The following is a 16,576-nucleotide window of genomic DNA, read 5'->3' on the forward strand; positions in this document are numbered from 1 at the left end:
ACCAGTTCTATTTGTTTCAAGGTCATTGACATCCGCTGAACAAAATTATAGTCAAGTCGACCGAGAGGCTTTAGCAGTGGTATTTGCTGTCAAAAAATTCTTCAACTATGTCTATGGACAAAAATTTACGCTGGTAACCGATAACAAAGCCGTCACTCGAATTTCCCATGAGCACAAGAACTTACCTCAAATGACAGCAGCTTGATTACTATGTTATGCGGCGTACTTGAGCATGTTTGACTATCAAATCAAGTATTGTAAAAGCGAAGATCATGTTAATGTCGACTACCTGTCAAGAGCTCCGTTGAAAAATGAAGCATCAAGTATTGCGATGGCTATCGAAGCTGAAGTCAGCGAGTGCATGAATTATACGTTAAATAAAACTTCAGGCGAAGTGGTAACAAGTGCAACCATTATTAATGAGTTGAAAAATGATCCAGAAATTTCAAAGTTGATCAAAGGCCTTCAAGATGGTTCAGCGTTAGAAGAAAAGTATACATTGTCAAACAGTATTCGATTCAAAGTCGAAGTGGCTGGAAGTTTGAGTATTCAAAAAAGGCCAGATGTCAGAAAGTACCATGGTAGTGTTAGAGGATATCTTTTCTACTCATGGTTATCCACAATTTCTGGTGTCAGACAATGCAACGCTATTCAAAAGTGAAAAGTTTCAAGATTATTGCAAAGTTTGAGGTATTTTCCAGATATTTACTGCACCAGGAAAACCAAGTACAAATGGCTTAGCAGAACATTTTGTTCAGACGTTGAAAAGTAAACTTATGAAGATGAAGGATGAAAACCTGTCGACTGAAGCGTTAATTTCGAAAATATTATTCAAACTTCGAAGTACGCCATTGGCAGATGGTTTGAGCCCAGCTGAAAAATATTTAAAACGTCGTTTATGTATTAGATTGGATGCGATAAAGCCAACTCATCTTCACTTCTTCAGGCAAGAACGTCAAACCCTGAATGCTCAGTTAGAAGTTTCAATGTTGGAAATCGTGTTGTTGTCGAAAAATGTCGAGTTTTGGGAAAACTAGTATGGACGAATGGCACAATTCTTTGTCGACTGGGAAGACTACATTATATCGTTCAACTCGACAATAGTAACCAAGTGAAGAAACATATTGATCAAATTCGTTCAATGACTTTTGTAATCAAAGAAGATCGAGTAGAAGAAACCAAAGAGAAAAAGCGTCGAGTTACATTCAAAGACGAATTGGCTCGTCAACCGACTAATCCAGAGAATTATCAGAATATCGATGAAATGGTAAACGTTCCTAACCAACAACCTGAAATGGTAAATGTTCCTAATTAACCTCCTCCACAACAAAGACCTCAACGGGAAAGGAGACTTCCAACTCATTTGCAAGATTATGTTCTACATTAAATAATAATTAGAATTAGATTAGATTTTTATTCAAATGTATATAGTTGAAATGTATTTCTAGGGTGGAAGAAAGTGTTATGTATTAGTATCGTGTATTGAGAGTGTTCTGGAATGAGAAGTGTGTAGATGGTTCGAGATGTTATCTTCTAGTAGTTCTAGTTAATGATGGAGTATTCTAGATAACATAGGTTAGCTTATATATAGCGCTACCTCGTAATGTCAGTTCAGTTGTTATCAATCGTTTGAATAGAATAAATACTTTTAATCAATCGTGTCTCAGTATCTAACAATTTTCGAAAATTTTCTAAAAAGAAAACACGTGAGAAGACTAAATTTTCAGATAAGACCAAAAACTTGAAAAAATATCCATAAACAACGCCAAAATCTTCAAAAAACTTTTTTGTTTGACTGGTCATTCTGTGAATTTTTTCTTGCGTAGGTAAGTAAATCGATCAATTCAACTTTTTTATTTGTTTTATAGAATGAAAAGCAGAAAAAAAATTATTCAATAATGCAATAGATGATTTTCTGAAAATATTTTTCTACTTTGATGCATATGTTACCGTTAAAGTATTTACTCCAGGTAATGTATGAAATAACTAGTTATTTCATACATTAACGAAAAAGTGTGAAATAGAATTTTTTCTACACTTTACCTAGTTATTTCATACATACACGAGGTGTGTTTAGTTAAAGTGTGAATTCAACGAATGAACTGCGATAAAGTTAGAATTCTTTTTTTTTTTTGGTAATCATTTACCTAGTATGTTTCTAACCTAGGTATTAGAACATACATGAAGGGCGATTTCACGCCAATTCGACCAAGAAAGGGGAAGGTGGGTCGACGATCTTCGAAATTTTTCCTGTGTAAAGACCTTCCGAAGGGATGACCAATGGTACAAATCGCAGCCCTCTAGCCCTTTTTCAAATGCTGCTAGGGGGTGTTAAAATTTACAGTGAACACTTGAAATATCATCCATTTCAGCAGTGGATTACTTGATAACCGAGATACCTACCAAAATGGAACTTTTTCCAGTAGTTAGAGGGTTTGAAAGATTTTTCGGCGATATCATAAAAATCAGTGTTGCCTGTTTTTTTCGTATGAAAAATCAGCTCGAAAAGTTTCAAAACGTAGTTTTCATATTGTTCCGACCCTCAAAAATGCTGAAAAAAATATATTATGGACAACTTTCCATGCTAAACAACACACTAAAAAATTGGAATGGCATTATGTCGTAAAATCGATTTCAAAAAATTGAAAGTTTGCGAAAAAAATGTGATTTTTTTATTTAAAACATGAAAAAAAGTTTTTACTGATGAAATTGACTCATTTGACTCCTATTTTTACGTACCCGTTGAAAAAGTTGAAAAAACCCCTTGACTCGATGAAATAAACTCACCACAAAAATATTTTCAACAGCTCATTTCATGATTTAACTGATCACACATAGCTATTTCATAGAATAACTAGATTCTTCATACATTACCTAGGTAAACTGTGAACAATTTACTAGGATTAAATACTTTTTCGTTAATGTATGAAATAACTAGTTATTTCATACATTACCTGTAGTAAATACTTTAACGGTAACACATAGGTATATTGGTAAACTGTCTCATTGACAACTAACAATATTCCCTTTTTTGACAACTAGCAACTTCTCGTTTTTTCACTTTGTACCAAAAACTTTTATTCATTTCGAAATTTTTTGTAATTGAACATGTGATTACTGAATCCGTGATAAAATTTCCTTTATATTGATGTATAATTTATTTACCTTTGACAAATTTTTGATGCTTAAAAACAAAAAGTTAAAATTTAACATGCTTAACTTCGCACCTGTAAAATCACTTTTTTCAAAACTGTATCCCCAAATAAAAAGCTATGTTGCCAATTTTGTATGTTGGAACATTAGTAGGTATAGCATGAAGTTATTATGAAGGTTTCGTTTGGATAGCGTTCGTGTATCTTTTTAAAAACGCAATAATTTGACAACACAATTATGGACAACTAACCACCCGTGACCCTACAATTGTACATAATACATATGCCTATTGTAGTACTCTGCTACATTTTTCAGTAACATGAACTATAAAATTTAGTAAATTTAATAAAAAAGGTAGGTAATCAGGAGGCAACTTTACTGAATTTCACAGTAATTTTTATTAAACAGTTCTCTCAGTATACCTATTGGTTGAAAATTCACATTTGGACAGACACTCCTGAAATGTCGCGATGATCACTTACTTCTTTCAGACCGAGACCAAAAGTGACCTACACACATTGAAAACCACGATTTCTCTAAAAATCCCCCTTTCCTCCTACAAGACCTACATCTTTCCTTCAAGGACAACCTCCAGAACTAAATTTCTCTGAATGATTTCCAACTCAAAATGGCTATTTCCAATGGATTTGGTCAAAATCCTTCAACATGTTATTTTGCGATCCCCCCCCCCCTCCATTGCATGTACAATGTACGTAGTATGAATATCTAGGTACTTCCGGCAGTTTTGTTAGTTTTGTCTGCTAAAAAATGCAATAAGACATTTTCTGCATCAGAAACTGGCAAACGTGTGTGATAGCATATTCCAGTAAAGTCTGCTTCAACTAGGTAAAGTAAACTTTCAACAAAAATCAACATTAATGTTACCATAGGTACGACTACTTATAAGTACATAAGAATTTATGTTGGGTGTAAATGTTGATTTTTCAGTTGAAGTCGACTTCATCTAATTAGAGTCTAGTTTAACATATGAAATCAGTTAATGTGGAGAAAGTAAATACGGCCAAAAAAGGACACATTAATCTCCAACACATCAATTATCAGCTTCAGCAGCTGAAACCTGCGCCGACTATTTTTGGCCAAATTTTCAAAATTGCAAAGTGAAAATCGAAAAATTGCTCTGGACGGCAGCAAAATTCACTTCAGCAGCTGAAAATTTTCCATTGACCAGTCTCAGCATATGTACCTACGAGTATTAAAATGCGCGAATAATATGGGAAGTTTAGGAATGCGACCTGCGCCGCTAATTTTTGGCCAATTTTTCAAAATTACAATCTGAAAATCGAAAAATCGCCCTGGACGGTTGAAATATCAACTTCAGCAGCTGAAAATTTCAGCATAGGCTAGTCTCACCAATAATATAGAAAGTTTTGATATGCGACCTGCGCCGACTATTTTTCTCAGTTTTTCAACATTGCTACGTATTAATCGAAAAATTGCTCTGAAAAATTGAAATATCAACTTCAGCAGCTGAAAATTTGGGGACAGACTATGTTCGATGTCATCTAATGGTGCACGAATCATTAAAATCTGTGCATGTTACCTGGGGGACCTCCCTTGTGAGACCGTTCGTGTGCCACACATACTGAAAATATTTATGTATCCGTGTATTCTATAAACTCTGCCTCAATATGCTTTGAAAACTCGAGTTTTTTTCCAGATTTGAAGAGTAATTGCAACGCAATACATACTAACTCATACAATTACAGCAAATTTTTTCCATTCTCTAAGAATGTCGAAGGAGAATTAAAGTTGGTATTTTACGTGAAATGCAAACGAGATGCTCACATATTGCTTTCGCAAAGGCCAAACTTGCCAGCATCAAAGGAACAAGAAAATTTGTACGAGATAGTTTTAGGTGAATACCAAAATACACGGTCATCAATTGTAAGGAAAAGAGGAATTAAAAACGTCCAGTTTTATTATGAGGCGAATATTACATCACCGGATGAATGGCATGAATTTTGGATCCTTGTATCAATTCGTGGAACCATTAAAGTAGGAAAGGGTAGAGGACGTGACAGTTTCTTGAGTTTGCAAGATCCGGACCCGTATCCAATGAACTACTATAGCTTTTCCAGTTATGATGATGTCGACGCATATTGGTTTCATCAATGCACGGATCCAACTGGTATGGAAATGACTGAATAAGTATACCTTATTTTCACACTTTTCTCATTTCCTAGGTACAAGTCATTATTTTGGAAGAGATGAAAATGACGAGGATTTGATTTTTCAACATTTTCTGGAATTTACATAGGTACCTAATTACCTATTGGTTGAAAATTCACATTTTTGAACTGGTACTCCTGAAATTCCGCGATAATCACTTAAGTACACCTTTCAGACTGAAGCCAAAAGTATTCTGCACCCGCTGAAAACCAGGATTTTTTCAACCACCCCCCCCCCCCCACTTCAAAACGCGCGTCTTTCATTCAAGGGCACTTCTAGAACTAAATTTTTCTGAATGATTTTCAACTCAAAATGGCGGTCTCCAATGGATTTGATCGAAATCCATCAACATGTTATTCCGCGATCCCACCACCCAAATGCATCTACACATACAATGTAGAGTAAGTGGTAGTAAAATGGACCACCTAAGCATTTTTTGAGTTTACTCTTCACCAAATTGACCATTTTTGGTCATCAAGGGCTTAAATGATAGATAGGTACATGTGTCTAGTTTAATAATATTTGATAAAACTACCTCACAATTTATATACAGGTGGAGCAATTTTCATTTTGGCGAAGGTATCAAAAAACGGGGTCTGACTTTGTGGGGTAGTAAAATAGACCACAGCAAAAAACACCTTAAAAACGCATGAAAACACTCAAATGGTAGAACAATAGAGCACCTTAGCTTTTTTTATTTTTGCGATTACTTTTCACCAAATTGACCATTTTTGGTCATCGAGGGCTTAAATGATAGGTAAATATGTCTAGTTTAAGAAGATTGAATCAAATTACTTCGCAATTGCCTAAATCAAATCAAAAAAATTGGAATTATTGTTGTGGTCTATTTTACTACCTCACAAAGTATGACAGATACAAATACATTACAGATGAATTTCATTATGAAAAGCTCGAGCCAAATAAATATGTCCAATAGATGAAAATAAAGCTGAAAGTATGTACTACTTAACTAAAGTTATTGTTCAGCAAGAAATAAATTACAAAAAATCCAATCTGCATTCCAATCAAAATGTTTAATTTTTTATTGAAAATGAGAAATTCACACATTTCAAACAAACTGCCTTATCACTTCGAAAGTCGGCAATAATGAGTGATGGTCACATTGGTCACCTAAAATGAAGTATCAGGTACAAATAACACCAGTTTCTGTCATTTCTCACCAGGTTGCGCTAGTGGATATCACTGAAACTGCTGGTGGTCCATTTTACTACCACTTACTCTACATATACATAGAATAAATAGTCACCCAATTACTTCCGACAGTTTAGCTAGTCTTGTCTGCTAAAAAATGCAATAAGATATTTTCCGCATCAGTAACGGGCATACGTGTTCAATAGCATATTCCGGTGAAGTCTGCTTTAACTACGTAATATTGAGTGGGAGACTACCCAGAAAAATTTTGAGCACCCTAGCGATTCATAGAATTGAGCCAGGAATCCCAAAAGAATGGTAATTTTTGAAAAATCCAAATTTAATGACTCAGCATAGGTTTTTTGTGAAAGAAATTTATTTTATTGAAGAAGTGCTGTGAGGTTGACGATAGATCGTAATTTTTGCAATTTCTCCATCTTCAAGTGCTTGCGGTTGCGAGGTAAAAAAGTAGTCTTCAATTTTGAATTTAATGGATCAGGGAGGTTCAAAAACTCAAACTAGGGAGAAGGAGTGCCGAAGTACAGCACACATAACTTCACCTAAAAATGGCAAAAAACCATGTGAGCGGCTAGGAGACTCAAAATATTTCTAGGTAGTCTCCCACTCTTAAATTAAATAAATTTTATTGCCAATAGTAATTGAAACCGAAACTATCCGCATTTGAAATTTACAAAAAACGACGACATTTTGTCAAAATTCAAATTCTTATATTTCTGTCAAACAAAAAAAAAAAAAAAATCGCAGAGATGTCTAGTTTGTGTTATTCCTCATTGTTTGATAACCTCTATACACATGCAAAATATTTAAAAAAAGAATCTATTAGACATCGTGCAATGGTTATTAGATTTGACGTGGTATAGTTCTAATCATTTTTTATGCCTAATAGAAACAAATCTATGTACTCTTTCGCCATGCGGACCAAACAGCGAATGTCATATAGTACCAACAGGCTTAGAATGTTCTTGCCAGAACGACTACGTTGGTTCGCCTCCAGAGACGATGTGCAGACCCGAGTGCAATTCAGACTCTGAGTGCCCGCAGAACAAAGCCTGCCGAGAGTTAAAATGCCAGGATCTGTGTGTAGGAAAGTGCGGTAGTAATGCACAGTGTCAAATGATTAATCGCGAGCCTATATGCAGCTGTTTACATGGATTCACAGGAAATCCTTTCACATACTGCACAAAAGAAGAAGGTAAGCAGTGCACATCTTTCTCAGTAATCCAATCCATATCTTGATTTTCAAATTAATTATTTGATCCCATCTTTTCAATGCCCAAAATTAACTCCTTGGTTTTGAAAACATTTTGTGGCTGACTCAAAGTTTTTAAGGCTATGATCAAAACGAGCTCATTTTATCAATTTTTTGACGGGCTATATAAACTTTAAAGCTCAATTTCAAAAAGATGAACTTTTGAAGAGAATGGGTTCAACGTTTGCATATATTTCCACTTCTTCCAACATAAACTCAGAATTTCAGAAAAATTAAGCATTCTAAAAAAAAAAAATCATAGAAAACAAAGCAAATTGTGAACTTAAAATTTCTCATTTGCTAATGCCTGGTAAATTTTTGCTGGATTTCATGAAAACTATAATAATTAATAAAATTCTCGTTTTTTTTGTGCTTGCAACGTTAACATCGACTTTATGAGAAAAGCATGTAGGTATCACAAGAAAAAAGATACTCGGAACCAAAATTGTACCCAAGATATTTGTAAGAAACTTAAAAAGATCATGGATATTCATTCATAAACCCCAACATAACTGAAATTCATATTTTATATATTTTATACATGTTCTGCGCACTTCTGTGTCATTTTTCGATCATATGAAATACAGGATGGTAATTTCCATCAGAATCTAACAAATTCCCAGTCGCTTTTTATTTTTATTTTTTGATGGGAGGAAGAGAGGATTCTTCCGCAAGAAAAACATGTTCATGAAAGTTGGCAAACTACTTCCATGCTTTTCAATTTTAAGTAGGCTTATTCACACATTCAACAAAAAATCTTATCTTAGTACAGTAAGTCCCGCTCATTAGAATTGCGGATAATAGAATAATTCGGTTAATGGTTAATCGAATGAAGCGTGCTGGGACAGAGCGTTTGTATCTTCTTAAATGCCGATTCTCCCGCTTATTAGAATAGAAAAGCCCATTTCACTCGGTTAATAGAATTGAAGAATCTTCAATAGTTTCAGAAAATTAAAAATTTCAGCAAAATTTAACAAAAATTGGAAGAAAAAGTGTTGAAAAAATGTTAAAATGTCATAAAAACAAGAAATAAAGATTTAAAGCTAGTGAAAATTGGCAAAAGCATAATGAAATTTTTGTAAAACTTTATAAAAATCATCCAAAAAAGTGTTCAAATCATTTTAAAGCTTGTACATCTAAAAAACCGAAAAATCATTGAAATTAACTTCGATAATCATCAAGAAGTGATAAAATTTTGCGTATTTTTATTCTTCCGCTTTATAGAATACTTCGGTTCATAGAATCAAACATACCTGGTCTCAACTCGATTCTAATGAGTGGGACTTACTGTATTTTGATTTTTTGTTTTCAAATGATTTCATCATCTCAAAAATCAAATCTTGCTAGGTATCTTTGGAAACGACGATTCCATCAAGAAGCTACTGGTTCCTGTGTTCATAATAATGTTATTGTTTTGCATAATAATTGGCACTTGTTTTTTCTGCAAATACAAGAGGTGATCGCGTAGAAATGTTTTTTTCATTAGACATTACTACCACTTTGAAACACTAATACGTGAAATTTGCAGGGAAATGGAAAAAAGAAAAAGAGAAATTGCGAACATGACACGACTGGTGAAAAAGATCGTTGTTCAAAAACAAATTGACACCAATGGAGGTTTTCAGGATATTATGGTATACTATAGATTTGTGTAATGTATTTAACCTATATAATACACATAAGTATGTACCTTACGAATATGTAATGTAGGTAGGTAAGTAAGTAAGTAAGTAAGTTAGTAAGTACATAAAATTACATGATTTAAAAGGATTTACTCCTGATTAATAGAGCATGCCTGTTGTTTCGATTCAACATTTAATAAGTGGAAAAGATGGACGTGGGTTGGTATCGGATGGTGAATATGAAATGTCATTAGACGAACGTTGGGAATATCCTCGAAAGAGCTTACGCATAATAAAACCTTTGGGGGAAGGGGAATTTGGACAGGTTGTTCAAGCTGAAGCGAGCAATATTTTAGGACAAGAAAACGGAACTACAATTGTAGCAGTAAAAATGCTCAAAGGTTAGTAGCCCTTCAAAGCGAAATCAACAACTCACGAGTACAGACTAAACTCGAATAGTAAATATGTACCTATAAGCATTTAATCTTAGCCTTTAATGATGTTTTCTTAAAATTTTCAGACAATCATACTGACTCAGACATGATAGATTTGGTATCTGAAATGGAAGTCCTAAAAGTTCTAGGAAACCACCCAAACATCCTACAGCTACTTGGCTGCTGCAGCCAAGGGGGACCCCTGATTTTAATTACAGAGTATGCTGATAACGGAAACTTGAAACATTTTCTTGAAAGACACCACCGTCAATCTACCGACCTGGCAGAAATTACTCTTTTGATTTATGCTCGTCAAATTGCAAATGGGATGACTTATCTAGCTTCTATGAAGGTATCTAACTTTGTACATAATTCACAAGAGACACACATTTAAAAAATTTTTAAAAGCAAATAGGCTAATCTCTATTCAAACCTTACAGTGTATTCACAGAGATTTAGCTGCTCGAAACATTCTTGTAACAGCGGACTACACGATGAAAATAGCGGATTTTGGCCTAACTAGAAATGTATCAAATTCCGAGTACTACAAGAAAACAACAGATGGTAGACTTCCTATAAAATGGATGGCACCTGAAACTTTATTTGACAACAAATACTCCATAAAATCTGATGTGTAAGATACTCGTAACTGATAAAATGACCTTGTACCTGGTGTTAGGAATAAGGGGTTATCATTACTTTCAGAAGCGAAAAAATCCTCCAATATAAATAATTTATACAGGATGATCTTACTCAACTGTGAGTAAAAATACACAAATTTCATGAAATAATTTCATTTTAACGAAGAAAAGTAGTAATCAATTTCCTCTAAATGGAATGAACCTACATGAAACGAACTAATCCAGTATGATTTACTGATAAGTGATAACGTTTGTTAATTTCTGAAAGGGAATTTTTTCTTCCTTTTTTCCCCTTGATAAAACCCCTTATTCCTGGACACCCGGTAAATAAGACGATTATCTTTAATAATGGTATTTTACAGGTGGTCATATGGTGTACTATTATGGGAAATTATGACTCATGGTGAGAATCCATACCCTTCTGTTAAAACCCACCTTGGAATGCTTCGCGTTTTGAACGAGAATCGTCGACTGGAAAAGCCCCCAAACGCATCTACAGATGTGTAAGCGCAACAACAAAGATTTTTTCTAAAATTGATATGTGAAAATAAACTGAGTGCAGAAAATTACCTATATCGCACCTTAGGAGTCATAAGGTTACATCTCAAAAAATGAAATTTTACAGAAGAGCAATTTTTTCTTTTTAAATACTTGATTCATTATTTTCGTCAACTTATAATAATTCTACATACCTACCTATATCATTAAAGAATGAATAGTACCTCATTTTAAATATTAGATATCATACCTTCATTTAGCATAAGCATACTTTGAAAAATACGTTCTTAAAAAGGAAACATTTCAATGTTTGGAAAACATTTCGAGTTGTAACGTATCATTAATACACCCTAATTAAAACCAATTTGGAGGCAAAACGAAGCGTCATACAAAAAAATTACATCAGTGCAAAATATTGTAGGGAACTAAATTTCCAATCGTCGCATGTAAGGTAACCTGACCATGTGTATGATCAGCAACCAGTAGTTGATCACACTGCATAAAAGTGAAAAACTATCAAATGAGTAGGTGAACTGTGTAAGAACATGATCTAGAATAAATCTGTCAACATTTGTGAAGCTAGTTTCCAAATACACTCAACACGCACATTTTAATGCAGTGTGATGAACTACTGGCTGCTGATCATACACTGGCCAGGTTACCTTGATTAGTTTTTTTTTAGAATGCGTAGTTTTTGAGTTTTTCTCAAAAGACTGAAATTTCATGATACATAGGTACAAATGTCATTTTTCTGAAAAGTATTCCATTTTTATCATTTTTTTGTTGTTTTGGTACAAGATCTAAGGAGCATACCCAACTCAAAGCTTTATTTTTGGTTGCACAGGGTCATACGAACTCCAAAAATGTCAAAATCCATTTTTTTAGATATAACCTTATTACTCCGAGGGTGCGATATAAAGCAAGGGTCATTTCTCACAGGTACAATTTAATGTTGGATTGTTGGAAATATGAACCAGGGAAACGTCCAAATTTCTTAACCATTGTTGAACGCATAACAGAATTATTACCAAATGTTGAGGTACAAGTAACACGTCTGGTACATATGATGAGAAATCTTAGTTAACTATTAGGCATTAAGAATGTGTTGCTTTTGTCTTGTTCTATTTTTTTTAAATTTTGACATTCAGGTGGTCAACGAGTCGTCCGATGAATCTGATTTAAAAAGCACAACTTCTACAACAAACCCAACTGAATTAGACAAATTGATTACAAACTGCTCGCATAAAGAGAACGAGTATCTTTCAAGTTAAACAATAGAATATGAAGTCATTGTTAGAATAATACCCAAGTATGTAGATTAAGTTTTAGGTTTTAAGATATAGGTATTAAAATTGCAGACATTTAGGCGAATTATAAACTTATCTTTATTATTATTTACTTAATTTACTTTTATAATAAATAAATTTTTAATTAAATTAATTTAATATAAAATTATTTAATAAATTTTTTTTTGACATTTTTTTATACTGGGCGTGTATATTGAATGTAGATCTATGCAGCAGCATCAGGGTGTCTAACAAAATCTGAAAACTAAAAAGAAGGACTTTTGAAGGACCTTGGAAGGACCTTCTGGAAGTACATTTTTAAAATTGAAAATGCACCTACTAACCCCCCCCCCTCATTAATTTTTACAAAATTGCCAAAAAAAACTTCGAAAATTTATAATTTTTAAAAGAAACAAAAAAATTAAAAATATTCAAAATAGACCTGATAAATTTCTTGTCTAATGACTACCAAATCCAAAAAACGAAATTTCGTACTTTTTTCGTATTTTTATCTTTTTTTTTCATACGACATATTTTCAAGTTATACTTTGTCACGCCTCACGTACCCTCGCTTACTGTTTAGACATCAAAATTGAGTAAGGGAAACTATGTATGTACTTTGATGAACAATATTAATATCAGGGATGGTACTCAAATTTTTCTCAAAAAAAAAAAATAACTTTAGTAACCAAAAAGTAATCAAAAAAGTGACTAAAAAAATGTTTAATGTAATAAAAAGGAGGTGAGCAAAAAACTTTCCACACAAAACATTAAGTACATATTTTCATTTTCAGAGGTGTGACGAAACGATGCGTGGTGGGAGATGGAGAGGGGGTGAGACTAAGACATTCTTTCAATTTTTCTCGCTAGATTTTCCCAATTTTTTACTCCAAACTCCCCCCTCCAGCCCCGAAATTTTTTCCAAAGAATTGGCCAGATGTGGTTCGAACCATTTTTTAAAAAGGGAAGTTGAAAACAAAAATGTCAAATGAAAAATTTATTTGAATTTTTCATTGATTCGATTATATTTTTGGAATTTCTCGAGTTGATTTTTCCATTCTAGGAAATGTTTGAAAATTGTTGTACCAGCTGTGAAAAATTGATAATTCAAAATGTAAAACATCATTTTTTTATGCAAAAAGTTGATTTTCATAGCTTCAAAATTTACAAATTTCAAGTTTTCAGAAAATTTTATAGGTATTTATTATAGTTAAAAATAGGAATAAACGCCCGAGCGAAGCGAGGGCAAAAGTTTTCGAAAATTCACAATTCCTGAGTAGTAAAACAGCATTATTTTTGATTTGAGAAGACATATTTTTCTACCCTTTAACTTTGGTCAGAGAAAAAAAAAGAAAAATGATCTAGCCCGAGCGAAGCGAGGGCGAAAGCTGTGGAAAATTGATACAATATGAGACGTAAAAGAACACCATTTCTAATTTTTATTAAATGACAGAATTATTAGAAAATTCGGAAAAAAGAAGGACCTTCGGGCAAAAAGAAGGACTTTTGAAGGACTTTTTGAAAAAGAAGGACCAATAGGCAAAAAGAAGGACTTTTACTGACCTGGAAGGACCGGAAGGACCGTTAGACACCCTGCAGCTCCCGTGTTGGATCAGATCAGATCAGATCAGATCAAGCCTAAACAAGAATGTAATCTGATCAAAACTATATACAGATGGAATATTCAAGCTTCTGGTGGATGTTCAAATTTTTCAAAACTCGAAAAAACTTTCAAAATACAAATTTGAACTTGCAGAAATAATTTCTGAACATTTTTCCGCGAACATTCCAGAACAGCTTGAAACCAGCATCACTTGATTCATTGAGTCGGAAATCAATAATCTTATACCTTCGACTCTTCACCTCAGTTTTTAAAAATTTTGATGTTTTAATGGAAAATGGGTTAACTAAGTACTCTCATACAATTTGCATTTTCAAAAAAAGCTAAAAATCAAAAAATGAAATTCAGCGTTTGAAATCTGGTCTGGGGTGTATTTTTGGATGCTTTTTCAATTTTTCTGCATCATTTAAGAAATTTCTGCCAGTTGGGATTTACATTACTTTTTGTGTGTTCCCAAATAGGAATTCCTCAATCCGGAAGAAAACGAATGCAAAAATTATGCATTTAAGTACAGTAAGTTAAGCATACCCTTCAACATCAAAACGTTAAACAATTTATCATCGTTGATCTTTGCCTTTTGACGGTTGGTCCGCTATGTCTCCTTCTTTTATACCTAAGTCTTCGGTTCTACAAATGTTTTACACGTGACACTGGCAACTAATGGTAATGTCAACATTGTTGAAATTTTATCCAATTTTTCATATTTTGGTAAGCATGAATCACAAAAATGAACACGAGAGCAAAGCTCAAGCAGGTAAGCAGATCGTTTAAATATTTCTCACATTACATTGCGTTACAATGAAAATAATTAAAAATGGTGTTACAGATTTACGCTTTTGGTGTTATTTTAACCATTTTTAAAGTCGTATGTGGAGGCAACAATGCAGATAAAACAAGTAACTATGTTCAAATTTTTCATTTTTTGTGAAAAAACAAAAGAGTAGGTACGTCTAGAATCTTTTCCGTTAAAAATTGAAATAAAAAATCCAAATTTGGCTCATTCATTTGATGTATAAATAAGATGCCACCTTTGGTTTGCGCGCCATTTTCAACCTTACAAATGAACTGATCGCAAGTTTTAAATAAATTCTGTAAGGAGTATAAAAAATATTTATTGCTTTGTGACTTTTTCCTTACGATTCTTGTGCATAAAATTTTCACGCCCAATTTCCAGTTATTCAAATTCAGAATTATGTATGGAAAATTCTTAGTTCAAGAAAGCGTCAATGGACAGTGAAACTTTAGCATTTCTTAATAGAAAAATGAGCCTACAAAGCACAATGGCACTTTTTGGCAAAAAATCGCTAAAGCATAGTATACACCACTTCAAAATACACATTCCTATGCACCAGAATGCACGATGTCAAGTGGTCAACCATACCCGTACATGCAGTTGTTTACCCGAATTTGCAGGAAATGCGTTGATAAAATGTGTTAAACAACATAAGCGTGTAATTAAATTTTTGGCTTTAATTTCAATTTCCAAATCAATTAGGTATTTGATCCGAGCTTCTCGACAACTTATTATTATTTCTTTGTTATATACTTTAGCCAAACCAGTCAAGGATTTGTGTTGTCCTTCGCCATGCGGACCAAACAGCGAATGTCGCCAAGTGAACAATTACGTTGCATGTTCTTGCAAAGAAAACTACATTGGCTTGCCTCCGTTATGCAGACCGGAATGCATTGAAGATTCCGTATGTCCTCAAAGCAAAGCCTGCATCCAGCAGAAATGTCAAGATCCGTGTATCGCGGCTTGTGGTCAGAATGCACAATGTCTAGTGGTCAACCATACCCGCAAGTGCGAATGTTTACCAGGTTACACAGGAGATCCTTTAGTAAAATGTGTCGGAGAAGAACGTAAGTACTAGTTTCTTTTTCATAAATATGTACTTTTTATCCGTTTTCAACTTGAAAACTATAAATTCACTTAATTATCGAATATTCTCATTTCTGTGACCTTCATAACACTACTTCAAAATCGTATTTCCCGACGATAGGCTTTTCACATTACATAAGTATCCTCTCTTTCTCTCATTAAACATCAATTGTTGAAAAAAATAGGTAATATCTTTGTTTTCAGAACTATATGAAAAATGTCACACAATTTTGAAAACCCGCCATTACAACTACAGATATTTTTTTCCAATTCGTAAACGAGATGACAATAATATAGTGTGTCGTGTTAAACTTGAATCCCTTGCCTGATTCAATAACAAAACGTATTTTACTCTCCGATATCGCGCGCGTTTTTGATGTGCTTGGAGTGCTCTTGCCAATCACAGTTCGTGCTAAAATTATTTTGCAAGACTTGTGGCGTGAAAGTTTAAAATGGGATGATAAATTGAGTGATCATCTCCAAGATAAATTTCTGAAATATCGGTGTGAATTAAGTCAATTAAAAAAGTACTCTGTGCCGCGTTTGTGCGTTCCGTTTAAAGTGCGAATCGAATTGATTGGTTTCTGTGACGCGTCGCCGAAAGCCTATTGTGCGGTTGTGTATATTCGGTGTGTCGATAAGTGCGGTAATGTTAAAGTAAACTTCGTGTGCTCAAAAACAAAAGTTGCACCTCTCAAACCTGTACTAACTATACCTCGGTTAGAACTACAAGCTGCTCTCTTATTGGCAAAACTCATGATTCGTGTAAAAAACAATCTAAACATTGACTCAAATAACTTATATGCATTTTCCGATTCAATGATAGTTCT

At 33.7% G+C, this 16,576-nt stretch overlaps 3 protein-coding genes across 5 annotated transcripts in view; 2 read left to right on the forward strand and 1 right to left on the reverse strand.

Annotated features, from left to right (window-relative positions):
- The window catches only part of disp (dispatched), a 344,626-nt gene that overhangs the window by 92,341 nt on the left and 235,709 nt on the right, over positions 1-16,576 (reverse strand). The gene's annotated exons all lie outside the window — the stretch shown is intronic.
- On the forward strand, positions 6,311-12,325 carry LOC135833341 (fibroblast growth factor receptor homolog 1-like). Of its 3 annotated transcripts, none has more exons than XM_065347094.1 (9): positions 6,311-7,708; positions 9,113-9,221; positions 9,294-9,399; positions 9,554-9,788; positions 9,908-10,173; positions 10,262-10,455; positions 10,825-10,965; positions 11,900-12,017; positions 12,109-12,325. In XM_065347094.1, exons 1-9 carry the CDS (start codon positions 7,516-7,518, stop codon positions 12,229-12,231), a joined length of 1,485 nt encoding a protein of 494 aa, XP_065203166.1. In that variant the 5' UTR covers positions 6,311-7,515; the 3' UTR covers positions 12,232-12,325. The 3 variants fall into 3 exon arrangements, with proteins under 3 accessions (XP_065203166.1, XP_065203167.1, XP_065203168.1); XM_065347095.1 differs by having other exon boundaries at positions 11,900-11,999; XM_065347096.1 differs by lacking the exon at positions 9,113-9,221 and having other exon boundaries at positions 7,512-7,708.
- The window catches only part of LOC135835958 (uncharacterized), a 35,130-nt gene continuing 33,764 nt past the window's right edge, over positions 15,211-16,576 (forward strand). Inside the window, exons 1-2 of the mRNA XM_065350491.1 lie at positions 15,211-15,727; positions 15,951-16,037. Of these exons, the coding sequence (XP_065206563.1) occupies positions 15,211-15,727; positions 15,951-16,037 (604 nt within the window). The remainder of the gene's footprint in view (positions 15,728-15,950; positions 16,038-16,576) is intronic.

The sequence above is a fragment of the Planococcus citri genome, chromosome 1 (assembly GCF_950023065.1).
Source record: "Planococcus citri chromosome 1, ihPlaCitr1.1, whole genome shotgun sequence".
Classification (NCBI taxonomy): domain Eukaryota; kingdom Metazoa; phylum Arthropoda; class Insecta; order Hemiptera; family Pseudococcidae; genus Planococcus; species Planococcus citri.